The sequence below is a fragment of the Sprattus sprattus genome, assembly GCF_963457725.1.
Source record: "Sprattus sprattus genome assembly, chromosome: 4".
NCBI lineage: Eukaryota > Metazoa > Chordata > Actinopteri > Clupeiformes > Clupeidae > Sprattus > Sprattus sprattus.
The window spans coordinates 33,166,967-33,182,811 of NC_137923.1; the positions used below are offsets into that span (position 1 = coordinate 33,166,967).

General features: G+C 39.2%; 3 protein-coding genes across 3 annotated transcripts; 1 reads left to right on the forward strand and 2 right to left on the reverse strand.

Annotated features, from left to right (window-relative positions):
- Positions 1-377: 377 nt before the first annotated feature.
- Positions 378-2,103, forward strand: LOC308363468 (parapinopsin; the record flags this gene model as incomplete). Its single annotated transcript, XM_080836275.1, has 6 exons — positions 378-428; positions 514-703; positions 868-1,006; positions 1,232-1,396; positions 1,500-1,578; positions 1,891-2,103. The coding sequence occupies 6 exons, from the start codon at positions 378-380 to the stop codon at positions 2,101-2,103; spliced, it is 837 nt and encodes a 278-aa protein (XP_080692401.1).
- A 416-nt stretch (positions 2,104-2,519) lies between these two features.
- Positions 2,520-3,281, reverse strand: tmem187 (transmembrane protein 187; the record flags this gene model as incomplete). The annotated part of the gene is made up of 1 exon (XM_080836772.1): positions 2,520-3,281. One exon carries the CDS (start codon positions 3,279-3,281, stop codon positions 2,520-2,522), a length of 762 nt encoding a protein of 253 aa, XP_080692898.1.
- A 5,962-nt stretch (positions 3,282-9,243) lies between these two features.
- p2rx3b (purinergic receptor P2X, ligand-gated ion channel, 3b) lies at positions 9,244-14,199 on the reverse strand (the record flags this gene model as incomplete). The annotated part of the gene is made up of 12 exons (XM_080836276.1): positions 9,244-9,399; positions 9,579-9,656; positions 9,764-9,829; positions 10,016-10,109; positions 10,408-10,544; positions 10,736-10,877; positions 11,028-11,105; positions 11,742-11,835; positions 12,215-12,290; positions 12,627-12,698; positions 13,703-13,838; positions 14,075-14,199. The coding sequence occupies 12 exons, from the start codon at positions 14,197-14,199 to the stop codon at positions 9,244-9,246; spliced, it is 1,254 nt and encodes a 417-aa protein (XP_080692402.1).
- Between the last annotated feature and the right edge of the window lie 1,646 nt (positions 14,200-15,845).

Genomic DNA, 15,845 nt, shown 5'->3' on the forward strand with positions numbered 1-15,845 from the left:
TCCTCTCTGATTATACTTCAAGTGCCTCTATCACTAACAGTAAGTAAAAAGGTTATTTCTGTTGTTTGTAGCTTATGTTATTACTCTCAGTCACTGGGTTGTTTAACCTTCATTTCCTGGTCTAAATAATTTAAATAATGAACAAATGATTGTATTGTATTGAGTGATACTTAATAATGTTGATTTCCTTAAAGAAGTAAAAATACCAACAAGTCTAATTAATGAGGGAATTATATGAACTGGCGGCCAATTTTAACGTCAATTTATGCACGATTTATACAGTGAATGCTACAGAAAACAGTACTACAATACTACAGGAGTCCAGGCCATGGTCCAGGGCAGAGAGATCACTCCTTGTGGCTGTCCTCAGTGTTGAGATGTTGCTAGGTGTTCTAGGAAACAGTTTGGTTCTCATTGTCAAAATTGTGGTAAGGGCAAGAATTATGTGTCCATTCTTCTCACTGTCTTCACGCCAGCGGCACTACCCTCTAACATAAGGTCCTTCTATTTCAGTGCAAATATCATTTTCAGTGCGTCCACTGGCTCCCACTGGTCAGTCTGACTATCTCTGACCTCAGCTGCTCTGTTGTGATCATCTCTGGCTCCTTATTGGCCATGCTGACAGGGGGCCAGATTTCTCCATGGTGTGAGGTGGTCAGTTTGTTCAAGTTCACCTTCATGACTTCATCCATTGGGAGTATAGGTGAAATAGCTGTCAGTCATTTGTTTCAATACATGACATTTTGCTTTAAATGATTGTTTGTTTTAATTTTGTTTTTTTTTTAACTCAGATTCAATTTGCCTACATTTGCTGTTCTCAGTATGTATGTTTAATCATGTTCTCATGACTTATCCTTCATGTCTCAGCTGTTCTCTGTGTCCAAAGGCTCATGGGCATAGGCTCCACAGGAAGTTGTTGGTCTGTCATCATGGCACTTGCATGTTTCATCTCCTGGGTGTTTGGTGTGGTGTTTGGGATTGTGCCTGTAGTCTATGACTGGATCAAGTGAGGGAGTAACAGACATTTGCACCATTTTACTTAGTTACTAATAAAAGTAAACTCAAAAACGTCTATTCCCTATCTTCATGTAAACAAAAACACACAAGTTGTAATTAGCATTATTATATTATTATTCTTACTTGAATTGTTTGTTGTTCTGAATTCAATACATTTTTTAACATACTGCTGTGGTGCTGTAATACTTGGCTAAATGGCATTGCTGTGTCACAGGTATGATTCTGCTGAGATGCTGTGTGCAGTCTTTTGGGAGAGTGTGTACTCTGACATGCTTGTCTACATCCTCTGCGCATTCTCCATCTGCATCTTCCTCCCCTTTCTGCTGATGTTGTTGTGCTCCCTTCTGTCCTCCGCTGGTTATGGCAAAAATTGCAACAAGTGTGTGATTACTACCACTAGGATACATCGTTTTTTCACAGTGATATCCTTTATCCTCTTTGTAAACTTTTATTCCTACCTCTTTCTCACTCTTTCTTAATAGCTCAGCAGATCTCTCTTCTGTGGCACCTCTGCTAGTGGCTTTTTACCTGCTCTGCTACACCCCTTTTGCTGTCTCTGAGGTAAGACTAACACTGGGATCAGAACAAGTACGGATGACGTATGTCTTAAAGAACAGCCCATCAGCTTAGCTCAGTTCATCTATCTTAAACACAATAACATTTTTTTTTAAATATCCCCATTCATTGCTGTTTGACAGTTCATTTGTGACAATACCATTGACTCAAAATAGGTTAAGTTACAGTCAAAATGGCATGCATTATGATTCTCTGCTCAGCCGCACACAATCTATATTTACATTATAAAATGCTGGAAGCTGGAATTGAGGTATGCATCAGTATTGACTGCAGCACATACAATTCATCTTTCCTCAGTTGATACTGCTTGGAAGGTTGGACCTGTCCCCATCGCCAGAATGGCTCCGCACAGTATCGTCTGTGATGGCTTACCTGGATTGTGGTTTGAACCCCATCCTTTACTGCACTAATCAAGACTTTCGGCAGGCACTGTTTGCTCTGCTGTGGACTAATCGGAAGTTGAGCCTACCTGAGCCTGAACTGACAAGAATGGCAAAACTAGACATGTGATATTGATACAGCTGTGTGCTTGCATGTATGATCAGCTTGTGTCAAAAATAAAGTAAGGAGAACTTCTTTTCTTGCTTTATGACATTCAGGTTGTCACAACTATGCCTGAATTAAGGTACGTTTTCAGCTAGAAAGAAGAATGAAATACAATCTTTGTCTTGGCACATAGGTCATGCAGGGTGATAATGTCATGCAACCCTTATTCTCATCATTGTAATCCTGTGGACCATGCAGCGATAACAGAAGAATGAAGTAAAATAATGATTTATTCACACGGAACAACAATCTGAAAATATTTGTTTAATCTGGCTTGTCCAAAATATAAATGACAAACTGCTGCTGTAATTTGGTTGAGTGGTTCTTCCATAGGGTTTCAAATCAAATCATCAGTGTCATGATAACCCAAACCGTTTCAGTTATGTCCTTTTCTGGTCTTTTTTATTAAGGCAGGTGAGAAAGCAGAAGCTGAAATGGAACTGCAGAATGTCACATATTTTTGACCAAAAGTGTCCAGTTAGACACTGAAACAACCAGTACTGTGCCAGACTGAGATCCAAAAGTTTCAGCACGACGAAACCGCTGCATGACAACACTGCAAGCACTAGGTAGCGAAATGAAGTTGCATCGCCGTGACTTCTTTGAATCCTAACGCCTGTCAGGACAGCACCAGCGACATGAAAGGCCAAAGCCGTCTCAAACCCTATGTCGTGAAACAGAGCTTGTGTGTAGCTAAGGATGGAAACAGATTCGGCGAGCAGCACATATCGTGGACTCCAACCATGCTCTTTGAAATGACACCAGATCGGTACCCACGCGAAAATCGGTAGGGTAAACCACTGGTCCAGAATAGCTGGTGTTCGTGACAAAGACGAAAGACGAATCCATTGTATTGGTCCGTACAAAATGGCCATGAGGGCAAACACGTCTTTAAAATAGCATTCCCTACTGTCGCGAGGAGCTATACGTTTAAGGAGCCAAAAAGTGCCCATGATAATGTACCCCAAGTTGACCAAGCAGTTAAACGGCATAGCCAGAAAGGTAGGTAGCCATTCAACTATTTTCTCCGCGTAGTGATCATAGGTCAGATCCACCAGAACATTGTCAAATAATCCACTGTTTGCTAAAATGATGCATAGGCAAAATGGGATCAACACGTGAACAAGTGCGATGCCCACCATGATTTTCAACTCTGATGTAATCCTATGCAATTCCAGACGCAGAAAATAGCTTCAGAAATGTTTTGTCTAAAAGTGACAGAAACAAGTTACAAGGGTCAGTCCCGAACACAAAGTCATATGACATACAGCCTCGCTTTCATTGGCTGATATCTTTTCTATTCAATTCATAGCGCTGTTCGAGATGAAACTGGGATTGTGGTGTAAATAGTCTCCTTTCGTCTTTTGCTAGTGTGTGAACTTATTTTAATATGGAGTGAATATGACCATTCTGTCTAATGTGTTTTTTTTATCATTCTTTTTTCCTTGTGCATTAGGGACGCCGGTGCTCATAAACTGAGGTCAGAGACACACGGGAGGGTCTCAATGGCGGAAATGTCGACAAATATTTTAATCATGTTTACATACATTTGGTGTGTGTGTGTGTGTGTGTGTGTGTGTGTGTGTGTGTGTGTGTGTGAGGGAGTATGTGGTGCGTGTGTGCAAGTGGGGAATTAAGGGAGGGGTCATCTTGCAAACTGTGGGTGGTTTCTGGGGAGCATTTAAAAGTGTATTGATAATTTAAGACCTATGTACTACTGGTTTGCCCTGATGGCATACTGATCCTGAATTTGAATTGTGTGGAAATGTATTCGATGTCCTGATGTGTGTTCATGGTGATAGTGAAGAAGCCTTACCTCTACTACATTCTGCTGTGTACTGGCCTTGTGTGGAACTTGGAGATTACTGCTGGACGGTACTGGTTTAAAAAAGGTGGTGGCAGGTAAAATAATAGAGGTTAAGCTGTCTTAACTTCAAATTGGCAAGCTTTCAGCTTTCCCTTGGACAAATATGAAATTGTACTCCATGTGTGAAACACCGGGAAGCTAAATGTATTTAAGAAACCTGAATTACATCATTGTTGAGATACTTTTAGTGATGCTGGCAAAAACAAAAAGAACCGGTTATTGCAGTTTTGACCAGCCCTCGCTTTCACACTTGTAAAACAGGTGGCAGAGTGAAACTGCCTGGGGCAGGAGAAGGATACGAATTAACGAGACACTTTTAGCAACTTCTGGTAAGAGATGGTAGTTGGTAAGAATGCTGAGTATAAACAGGTCATCCACAATAAAGCTCAGCTTCAAGGACCAGTAGCAGTTACTGGAGAGAGATTTGGGAGTGAGACAGAACCACCATGGAAACACACAACTCTAAGGTAAGTTGGCTGAGGCAATAACACACCGAAGGATAAATACTGAAAGACTATGCATGTCAATAAGTTGCTATGTGTATTGGACTGCAAAACATATCAGTATACCCAGAACTATTATGAGATTAGTTCGATTTTAATAACTGTTGTAATCCTTTTGTTTTAGGTTCATAACATAGAGGATTCATCTGCAGTGTCAAATGCCTCTTTACTGCGGTCGATGCTTCAAAAACTGAGGAAGGATGAACTTTCTAGAAGTCCTGATTTGAGTTCCCTGGGGGAGACCCAGGCTGTGGAAAATACACTTAGTGGGGGTGATAATGATCAGCAAGCATCAAGCAGGAATTTCAACACTCAACTACCAGCTACTAAACAGGGGAATCTCAGGTCCTCTCCTAATTCCATTCCCAAATGGGAACGCAGACAGTTGTTTCTCACTGTGTCAGAGAGACAAGAAAGGACATCTACCTTTGAAATTCAGGAGAGCATGTCACTTCATGAGGATTCATCACACAATGAAGACATGTGCCACACTCAGATTTCTAACATAACATTGGAAACAAAGGAAAGTTCAGGAAATGATGAGTCCGTCTTGGGAAATATCAGTTTACAGGAAATAAGGAAAGAGTACATCCCAGTTTCAGTAGAGAACATAGAAAGTGAAGCATATGAAGATGTTCTACCACTGTCCAGCATGGCTGAATCTCTCAGTCAGAGCTCTGATGAGATGCTGCTTGACCCATCTGCTTCAGTGCAGACTCACAATACAACATCAGGTTACAGGGTAAGGAAAGTACAACGATCTTTGGATACCTCAGACCAGACAAAAAATGGCTTGGTAAAATCCTGTTCTAAGAGTGGTGAACAGCCACTTAAGTATCTTATAAATTACAATAAGACCATAGTTCCTGGAGTCTACAGCAAGGACGTGCGCAGGAGATGTAGTGCCGATGTTACAGTCCAGGACACTTCATTAAAAAGGGGTTCAACAGGGTCAGCAGGGTCAAACACCTCTCTGGGAAAGGTGTCAGACAAGTGGAAGAACACTGATGACAGGCAGAGAAATGTCACTGAGAAACTGAAGGAGACATGGAGAGAGAAGCGTGAGAGCAATCAGGGGAGTGGAAGTAGCCAAGAAAAGGAGGTCAGTAGCAGTAAATACGACGCAGTTATGTAGTAATATTACTGTATTTAACTTCACATATTCAGCAGCGCTTTTCCCAATTTCTATTAATCATTTTAAACAGTAGTAATTCACTCAGTTTCTGTTTAAATAGCCTCTTTGTTTGGAACCAGAATCTCAGTCTGTGGAAGAGGCTATGAGCAGTCCTACCTCCTTCGATGAGGAGCAAGAACCCAGTGAGAGTAAAACATGTTTACAGAGGTGAGAAAGACCTGTTAGAACACCTGCATGACTGACTAATATACCCTACAGGCCACCATCTGTAGGCCTTTATGAAGTGATGTTTGTTGAGACATGTGAGACATGCATATCAAATGGATTTGGCTTAAAATACCAAGTGCTCTCATCCTCCAGAGCTCCCTCCCACTAACCTTCATGCTTGCATTGTTGTCATTCTATCTTAATGCTGTGAGCTGTGTTATAACTGGGACGTCATTCAGTGCTTACTTCTGACATGGAATTATATTTAAATCAACAATATTGGTACCATCAAGCAGCACCGATGTTCATGTCTGCACTATCAAGTTTGAACAGATAACATGTATGATTTTTTTTAACAAACTAAAGGTTTTCAGACTAGGCCTGTGAAGCATTGCAAGTAATGAAGTGAAACTCAATGGCTCGTCTTTATTTCGGCAGGGTCATTACCTTCCGTGATTTTAAGTTGGATCTATGTTCCATGAACTTAATGGAGGAAATATTTACAGGAGAGGAGTGGTCAAAATACCTACCAGTTCAAGAGTGTCCCTCCCTGAAATTGGAAACTGACCAGTCACAGACTAGCAGTCTTCCTAGTTGTGATGACAATGAACTGTCAGTGACTGCTAACTTGGATCATGGCTCAAGGCCAAAGAGTTATTCTGGAAGTGGCCATTCTTGTGAAAATATTGCCAAACAACAAGATGTAAAAGAAGGACACAAAGATGATCCAGGAGTGGAATCCAATACATATATTTATGCTGTGCCACCAGAGGAGTTGGCTAACCCACCAGAAACTAGGACCAATCCCAGCTGTTCCCAAGATGAATCAGGGGACATTTATGACTATGTGGAATACATGGTTCCCATGCCCTTAAACTGGAAGAGCTCTAAACCTATCCCATTTCTGGACTTCTCTGTCATACAGGTGAGGAACAAATAAGAAATCTAGCCTCAGACCTCTTAGTACCTCACACTTCACGGCACATATACATTTTCAGAGTACAGGTAGTGGTCATACAAATTACAGTAATAAACAGAATACAGTATGCATTGTGAGAACATACTATCTTCTGTGTTGAAGAAAGTATTGTAGCAAATCAAATTAAACTACCCTGTGTTGTTACATTGCAGAGTTCAGTTGAGCAACATGAACATGACATAATTTGCATGACCACTGTTTGTGCTGTTGCCCCTTATACCAGTCAAAGGAATTACTAGACAATAGTATGCAGAAGAGTCGAATCAGCCTGGGAAAAAAGAGAAAACATCGGCCTCCTGGCAAAAGAAAGACAGGTGAGAGACTAAGATGTGAGACAAAAACAGTCATGTCACAGGTATAACTAAACACTGTGAAGTTATTTTCATACACTCTCATCGCTCTTTCTTTGCAGAGAAATCAAATTTTATATTCTACAACATTCCCTCCGCTGTCCTCCAACCGCCCCCGCAGTTCTCCCTGCCCGCCCACTCCCCCTCTCCTCAACCCTGTGTCTTCCCCAGCTCGGTGTTCTACTCTCACTCCTCTTTAACTGACAGCCAAGACAACACGTCATCACAATCACTGGGATCTGTGGCTGGGAAGGTGATTATTCAGTTACTATATTGTTCTTATATTTGCTCTGACACTTGTTGATTCTCTCTCACTGCTTCATCATTTGTTTATCCTGTCTTTCAGTCAAAGCCCAAATGGAAAGGCTTGTTTCCTAAGACCAAGGGAAGGTCAAAGCACTGACCTTCTTACATCTTCCCTCACATAAGTGGAATAATCTAGGGAAACCTGACTGTTCATCAAATAAGAAATATGGAAGTGTATACAGTACAGTATAAACTGTCCAAAAAATGGTACATATATGTATATGAAAGCAGCGAAAGCCGGTATGAACCGCAGTGGTTTTCACGTCTTTATGGTGTAAGGTTGTAAGTATGTAATGTACTGCATTAAGGGTGCTGCTACAGACTAGAGATTTCAAAGGGCAGGAAAACTAGAGGTTAACTACCGTCATCGTTCTCTTTCATACAGAGAGACAAAAATGATTGCATAAAACATATAAAAAAAATCACATATTTTCCCAATAAATGAATTTCACAATTAATTTTGTTCAGATTTATGTCAGAAAGATATTAAACTGTAAAAGGTGAACATTAAGCCTTTATTTTTCACATATATACATGATAAAAATGGTTCAAAGAAAAATTCACATTTTAGATGAACGGTTTCATGCCAACAACAAATGCAGATTTCGAATGCATCTGCTTAGTAATATGCCTTACTCTAAAGACCCAAGATCTGATTTTTTTGGTGCATTTTTAGTTTATCCTTGATATTTGGGATTAGTAGGACCTGATAAAAATTGATAAGTATAAAAATGAAGAACTATATTTAAACAGGAAGTAGCTCCTCATATGAAGACATCGGGTGTATTTTACTGTATAACACAATAAAGTCACCAGTGTCAGTGTAACAAAATATAAAACTTTATTTCAATGCCTAAACACGTCTGTGCTAAAACAAAATTGCAAACAATGTGTGTTTCTATGTGTGCGAATGTGTGTATATAACTGTTTAAATGCGTGTGGGATTGTGTGTGTGTATTTGTCTGTGTGTGTATGTGTGTGTGCAAGTGGACATGTGTCTTTGTGTGTTTGTGTGTGAGTGAGTGTGTGTTTGCTGAAGCGAACAACCCCCTTGCATGCTATAATACGATTATAAAGTTCTGATGTCTTCAAATGAGTACTTCCTAATTAACAGTGTCAGTGTTGTTACTATTGCTAAAACTTGTCAAATGTGTATGCCATTTTAAACTACAAACCTAATTAAGCATTAATAAACAAGTTTCAACCAAAAAACATAAAAATTGGCATACTGTTTTGTACTTTTTCCATTTTTATCTTGGACTGTAGAACGTATTGGTTGGTTTTGGTAATAAACGCAATCTTGTTTTTATACTGATTAGTGTATTGTGCTTTTGCTATCACTAGATGGCACAAAAAGGGCCTACAAATGAGGACATCATATCTAAGTTAAGCAGAATGAAGTATAAGGTATAGCAAACCCAAAATGTAATGTCCCCATAGGGTGAGGCAGGATCTCAGGAGAGTTAATATGACTTGTTTTTATTAAAGATAGGGTTAGTTATTTAATCTCATCTTAATCTCAATGAACATTCTTTATAATCTTATAATACATTACATACTGTAGGCCTACCGTTAATATTACTATCAATGTTCTCAAATGTTAGATTGGGTTTTTTGAGCATTTACAAAGCATTCATTTTAAATATCTTTATTGCTACAGTGGACAAGTGAACAGCCATACAAACTAACATTTAGCACACTCTATGCTAATTTAAGACTAAATTACTGTTTGAGTTTTTTTTAAATCTGAGTCTAAGTTAACGACATCGCCCCAAGGAATAAGCCCCAGAGTCATAAGCCCCAGAGTCATTGGACTGCTTCTCATCCAGTCTGATTGACAACGGACTATGGTCTCTGGTCCGATACAGGCCATCTACCAAGGAGGCAGACCTCGGAATTTCATCCCCTGATACCTATGGTTGGGATGGGTTGCAGGGTACAAAAGATATGGAGAAAAGAATTGCAGGTATAAAAGCCTATACAAATAAAGAATTAGAAATATATAGCCTTGATAACATGTACCATTATTTTAAGCCCAGTATTTCTTATAAGCACCTGAAACTGTTTATAACAGTACTAGAAGAGAACATACCTCTTCAAATTTTTTGGCCTTGTATTGATCAGCTCCTTTCAGGAAGTTCAGGAGAATGATGTCACAGAGCACAGTTCCCTGGTTAATTAAACATAAAATAAAATAAATCTCACTTTAATTTGATTGGACAGTATGATCATGTTGTAAGGGTTATGTTGGTCAGAAAAGAGGAAGATGGTACATACCACACCCACGGATGTGAAGGCTGCTACCATGTTAATAAGAGTAGGGACCATGTCAAATTTACCAGCCTGCGAAAATTATCGTAGAAAGTTAAAATTAAATGTTAAAAATCATGTACACTTGCAGACAGCTGTATGTACACACACAAACACATACACATGCATGCACAGCACGCACACACACGCACACACACACACACACACACACACACACACACATAAGCGCATGGGCACACACATTGTTTGATGACTCACATTGCCATTAACCAGCACATCAAAGCGAATGGCATAGGCCTTCAATAAAGTACGGTACTCTGTTCCATTGTCCATCTTGTAGTACTTGGCAAACCTTGAGTCAAAGGCAAATGTTCAAGGGTACAGAAGGAAAACATCTTGAAGAATGAAGATTTATGATTTATGATGACCAGAGAAGCTTTTAGTGCATTAACTACTACCCATACTAGAATACTTGATCCATTTGGTTGAGTCTGTATAATTTAGAGATGGTTATTGCTGAGTGTTCGGTGGTTAAATTCACATTGAATACAAGTTTATATGACCAGCAAAAAGTCTTTTAACTCAGTGTTTACAATAATTTAAATAAATTAAACTATGTGCAGCGTACATTAAAATATCAGTAGCAGCACCTGAAATTGTATCCTGGAGACACGCTGTTCTCTTGCGACACAGCATCTAGACGAGTGAAGGAGTATGTTGGGTTACACTCATCCTCGGATTTGTCCAAGTCACAGACCCAGCCGATCTTAATTCCAATCACCCCTCCCTGAGAGAAAGGGGCAGACAGAGACAGAGGGACAGAAAGAGCGAGAGAGTGGGAGAGTAAAGGATTGAAGGGAGAGACATGGAGGTTTAAGACATAAATACAGTATATATGGTGGAATAAAATCACATGTAAGTGGGGAGACTGGATGAGTCTCTCAGTGGATGAGAGATGAGAATGGGAGCGACTCTTACTTTATCGGCCAAGATGGAGAAGTTTTGATGGGCGAATCGAAGCACATCATCCACTTTGAATATGGGACAGTATCTGTGGTGGACTGGGTCAAAGTTACATTTCTTTATGTATTGACTGGTGATGTTCCGCAAGAAATTACCCCTGAGGAATGAGCAACAGAGAGACAAAAGGGGAATACATAAATAAAGAAAGAAATGGATGTTAATGTTAAGATAATGGTGTTTATGATAATGGTAGAGAACATGATGATGCCTAAACTGTATGGTCTCTCTGTGTGAAGTGGGCACTGACTTGGTGAAGTTGAAACGGGGAAAGCGAATGCTGTTCTTGATAAAGATAGTGAAATTTTCCACCTCCATCATGGGTGTCCTGTGAGAGAGAAGCATACAGATTGTTATTCCCTGGTTCAGAGAGGTGCTCAAGCACTATAACACCATCGGAATGGACTTTTTAATTTTTTTTGTAGTTTTGTGTAGTTTTTTATGGTTTGTGGTCTTGTGAGGAGGTCTATACTTTTTGATACATTAGATTTCTTGGTATGTACTGGCATCAAAAACATATGCCTGTGGTTTGTCTCTACTTTTGTTTGCATGTTTACATTTACAATGTATGTTTACATTCTTGCAATTTCATTGTACTGTCATCAAAAAACACAATAAAACAACAAATAATAATAAGAAGAATAAAATAAAACATAATATGTACAACAAGTTGTTCATCTCATGTTTACAGATAAGGTATCCTTTCACAGGACGTATACGCACATACGTGTATAATCAGGATCAGGAGCTGTTTTGAAAGACATTCAATGTATTCAAGCTATTCAGGGAGATTAACTGATTCCACAGAGGTAATGACATAGGTCAGTCAGAAGAATGGATGGACTGAAGACAAAGTAACATTAAATATAATAAGTTGACCAGATAAAGGGGGAAGTATGAACATAGAGATTAGGTAGCAGACACAGACAGGAACTAAGTTTAGCAGGGCTGAGACCAAACTCACATTTTGACTTCGTCATTCTCGGCAGGGCACCAGCCTTTGATCTCACAGGATTTGTTCTTCGCATTGAAGGGCACGCACCTGCCGGTCAACACACCTGGCAGACCAAAAAGATGCAATGACTTTTACTTTTCTTTCTTTCTCTGCTTTTTTCTTTTGTTTCTCTTTAAACACTAATGAGTAGCCTCATCTTCTCTTTTTTCAAAAACATCCACAAACATACATTGCATTAGACATCGTGATTCTCCTGTACTGGGCAGAGGTCTCTTAAAATATTCGTGCAAGAGTTATCAACATTTAATGAGCTTCATTAAGCGGATACCACAAAAAATGATATATGAATTGAGGGCTTAGATGAAGTTCCTACTAAGAGCTCAGAGAGGATTGAGTATGACAATCCACTGGAGAGAGCGAGAGAGAGAGAGAGAGAAAGAAAGAAAACAGTCAAAGCTGAAAAGAGGCTGAAAGTGTCTCACCGTGACTGGCCGGCATCATCTTTTGGCAATCTTCGTCTTTGGTGCAAGCATATTTTCGGTCTTTTGGGGACATAAACTGAGGGGCATCAAAAAAGGATGAGTGGAGTCCAAAAGACAAGTGGACATCAAAGACAAGTCATTAATATAGGATGGGCTGAGCAACTACATTGCAAAGTAAAATATGCTTGAACAGATTGTTTAGGTCAGGGATTGACAAATGAGTTTTTCAGTTACTGATTATCAACACAAAATGTACAGTAAAATCAGTTATGCAGCTTTTCTTTCATTCGACAAGGAAAAATTGTACAGTGATCTCATATTTAATAATTTGTTAAATGTTTTACATTGATAAAACTATGCAGCATAGTATGTGTGTTGGTGTGTGTGAAGTTCAAGCTGTGTGTGAGCTTACCTCTGGACAGTAGCCCTGCACCTGGTTCTCTGTTGTAATAATCTTGGTGATGAGGCAGAACACAGAGGCTCCCTGGGAGGGAGACAGGGTCAATCTTTATGTAATTTACATCAATCAGATCAACATCTCTTATCCATCTACCCATGTATCCAACCAGTTCATCAAAACATCCATATAGTTTTCTGTTTGCATGTCCACAATATACATCAAACCAGTGTTGTAGTCGTGTCACTAAACCTCGAGTCGAGTGTCAAGTGTTCGAGTCCGAGTCCAAGTCACCAAAAAAAGACTTAATTAGACCTGTAGTTGTTGCCAAAAATTACAACTTTTGAGGTATATTTTACCTCAAAGTTAATGTTACTGACTTACGTGCCCATGCCATCCGACACGGAAAAACAAGTTCAACTTCTAATAGCGATTGAGTCCTTTCTTAACTGGACGTCACCGTGGTCGCTTCCATTGGTGATAGTTGACATAATGAGAGAGACGGCTAGCCAACGTTTTGAGTTGTTTTGTGTTGGCAAATGCATTGAGGAAAACGATCAAAAGCTAGAAATTGTAACCGAATTGGTTTCAGAGACGTGGTTGGACTCGGATTGTATTACTTGCTAGCTAAATATGTTATCACCACACCTCCACTTTCGTATATTGGTGACTGGGAGATGTTACACGTAAAAACGTAAACATTTCTCAAAATAATTTATTGACAAGAGTCTTACGTAGTTTTAGGTGTTTCAATATAAGTCAATATTACCCTGTCAACTCTTTACATTAATGAAAACATTCCTATGAACACTATAATATTTAGAGGAGTTGTACAAATGTGAGGGAGGAGGGGTTCACGAGTCGAGTCCTACACCACTGCATCAAATATGGTGTCTTACCTTACCATCAGACTATATGGTTGTATCATGGTTAGAATCAATACATATTTATCTGTTCATTCTGCATTATTTATTGGTCATTAAACACATATAACAATCAAGTATTTTCTTGGTCCCTGAGGATATACTGTATAAAAGTCCAAATGCATCCTAGAATACAGTAGGCCCACAGTGACTGAGAGACTTTGTTACCTGAGTGGGGGTGACATAGTCTGCCACATCCATAACGTGGTTGTTGTATATGCCAAAGCCCTTCACCTTGGTCATGACAGATGACTCAATGGCCGAGTCTCTTGTTTGGTAAGCCTTTTCATGCATAAATACATAACTGGAGGAATATATGAAGAAATCAAATAGACCGGGTGTGAGAGAGACAGAAGTATAGAATTGAAGTGTAATACTGAAGCAGACGTTGCTTGATGCACTATTATAACATCAATCTAAGGTACATTACTATTTTACAATTTAGAATAAATAACCGGAAATCACTTTAAAGTACACCACAGACAAAATATCTGCATTATATATTCCTCACACAAACAAACTCATGCTGCTGATACTGACCACACAAAGTACGTAATGATGAGAAGCTGGACAACGCGGTTGATGATGCCAATAGTCCAGCTCTTAACCACCACAGACTTGGTGGTCTCGTAGGTGAAGAAGTCTTGGACACAATTCACTATCATTCTGAAATCAGGACTCGAGAGAGAGGGCTGCCTGCCGTGCTCTTGTGAATAGTCTGTCTGTGAGTGTGTGTGTGTGTCAGAGAGATTGAAAAATATCTCTACAAAAATATCCTTGTAATGCTGTTGTCTAATTCTCTGACTGTATCTGTGTGTCTTAAATCACTCTACACTGTAGTACATCTCCATTTTGAATTCCATGACCAGGAAGATTATTACTAACAAATATCCCAAGAAGTCATGAGAAGCATTTGTTATTTTCTGTTGCGTTTCTCTTTCTCTCTCTCTCTCTCTCTCCTCTCGTCTTGCTTCACCTATCCAACAGTTTCTCCACCCTCTCTGATTTTCTCCTCCTCTTCCTTTCCCATCTAACAGTACCCACCCCTTTCTTAATGACCCTACCCGGCAAAACAATGACACTTGCCAACCATATGCATGTCAACTCAAAAAACAACATACATAATTGTAAATCTAATCTTCACTTGTGTCCATTACAAAGAATGACAGATGAAATTTCACACAAATTCAATGCCACTCAACACGGCTGCCTCCTCCTCCTCACGCTTCTCCTCAAAGCAAACTGTGTGTTACATCTAAATCATTATGTCAGTTGAGCGCTAGACATGATATGTAGAGGGGAATCAATAATAATAATGATGATAACTCGATTTGCATTTCCTGAAGGAAATACCAGTGCATGAAAACATTTTAAATAAATATAAAGTAAGAGATTAGAATATTTGAAAAATTCAATGTATGCAGAGAAAGACAAAGAAGAAGGAAGGGAAAAAAACAGAAGAGACAGAGAGGTGTGTAAAGACTGATAGATTGAAAGAGGGGTAAATCAGTTAAAAAGAGTGAGACAGTTTAGTGTCTTTGATAAAGATAGATAGATAGATAAATATATATATAGAGAGTGTGTGGGTGAAGAAAGAGAGTGAGCAAGTAAAAGAGAGAAAGACAAATACTTTTAAACAGATTGAGATGCTAGATATGAAGAAAGTGAGAAAGAAACAGAAAAAGACAGACAAAAAAAGATAGTGATAGAGTGAGTGAAAAAGAGAGAGATAAAGAAATCAAAGACGTCGGAAAGTTAGGTATAAAAGATAAGATAAAGAAACACATAGATAGATAAAGTGACAGAGAGAGAAAAAGAGATAAAGAAAGGGAGTGGACGGGATGTTAGATATTAAGACAGCAAGAGAGAGAGATACGATAGATAGGTAGATGAGGGGTGAGGGAGAGACAGCTGCAGAGAGTTTACTGTTGACAATTTATGTCACAAAGATTCCACCACCCAGGGAATTTTGACTTGTTTACATTAAAAAACTTGAGAAAAACAAAAATAAGTAGCCTAAGTGTCATTTACAAGACCTAGGAGATGAAGTTCGAGTTTCTACGTTACGTGGCTTGAGCTGAATTATTTACACATTTAATCAGACCAATTACCTAGTGGCTGGTCCACATACAGAACACATTATAATAAAAACATTAATAATATGCCTTTCACTTTACACAGTATTTTCAACATTCAATATGAAGACTATGCTTTAACATGTACCTACGCAATGTTCTCTAGATACACACACACAGACTTTGGGACACAGATGTGCATGGGCACTTAACATCTGATTCGTCAGGCATTCAAT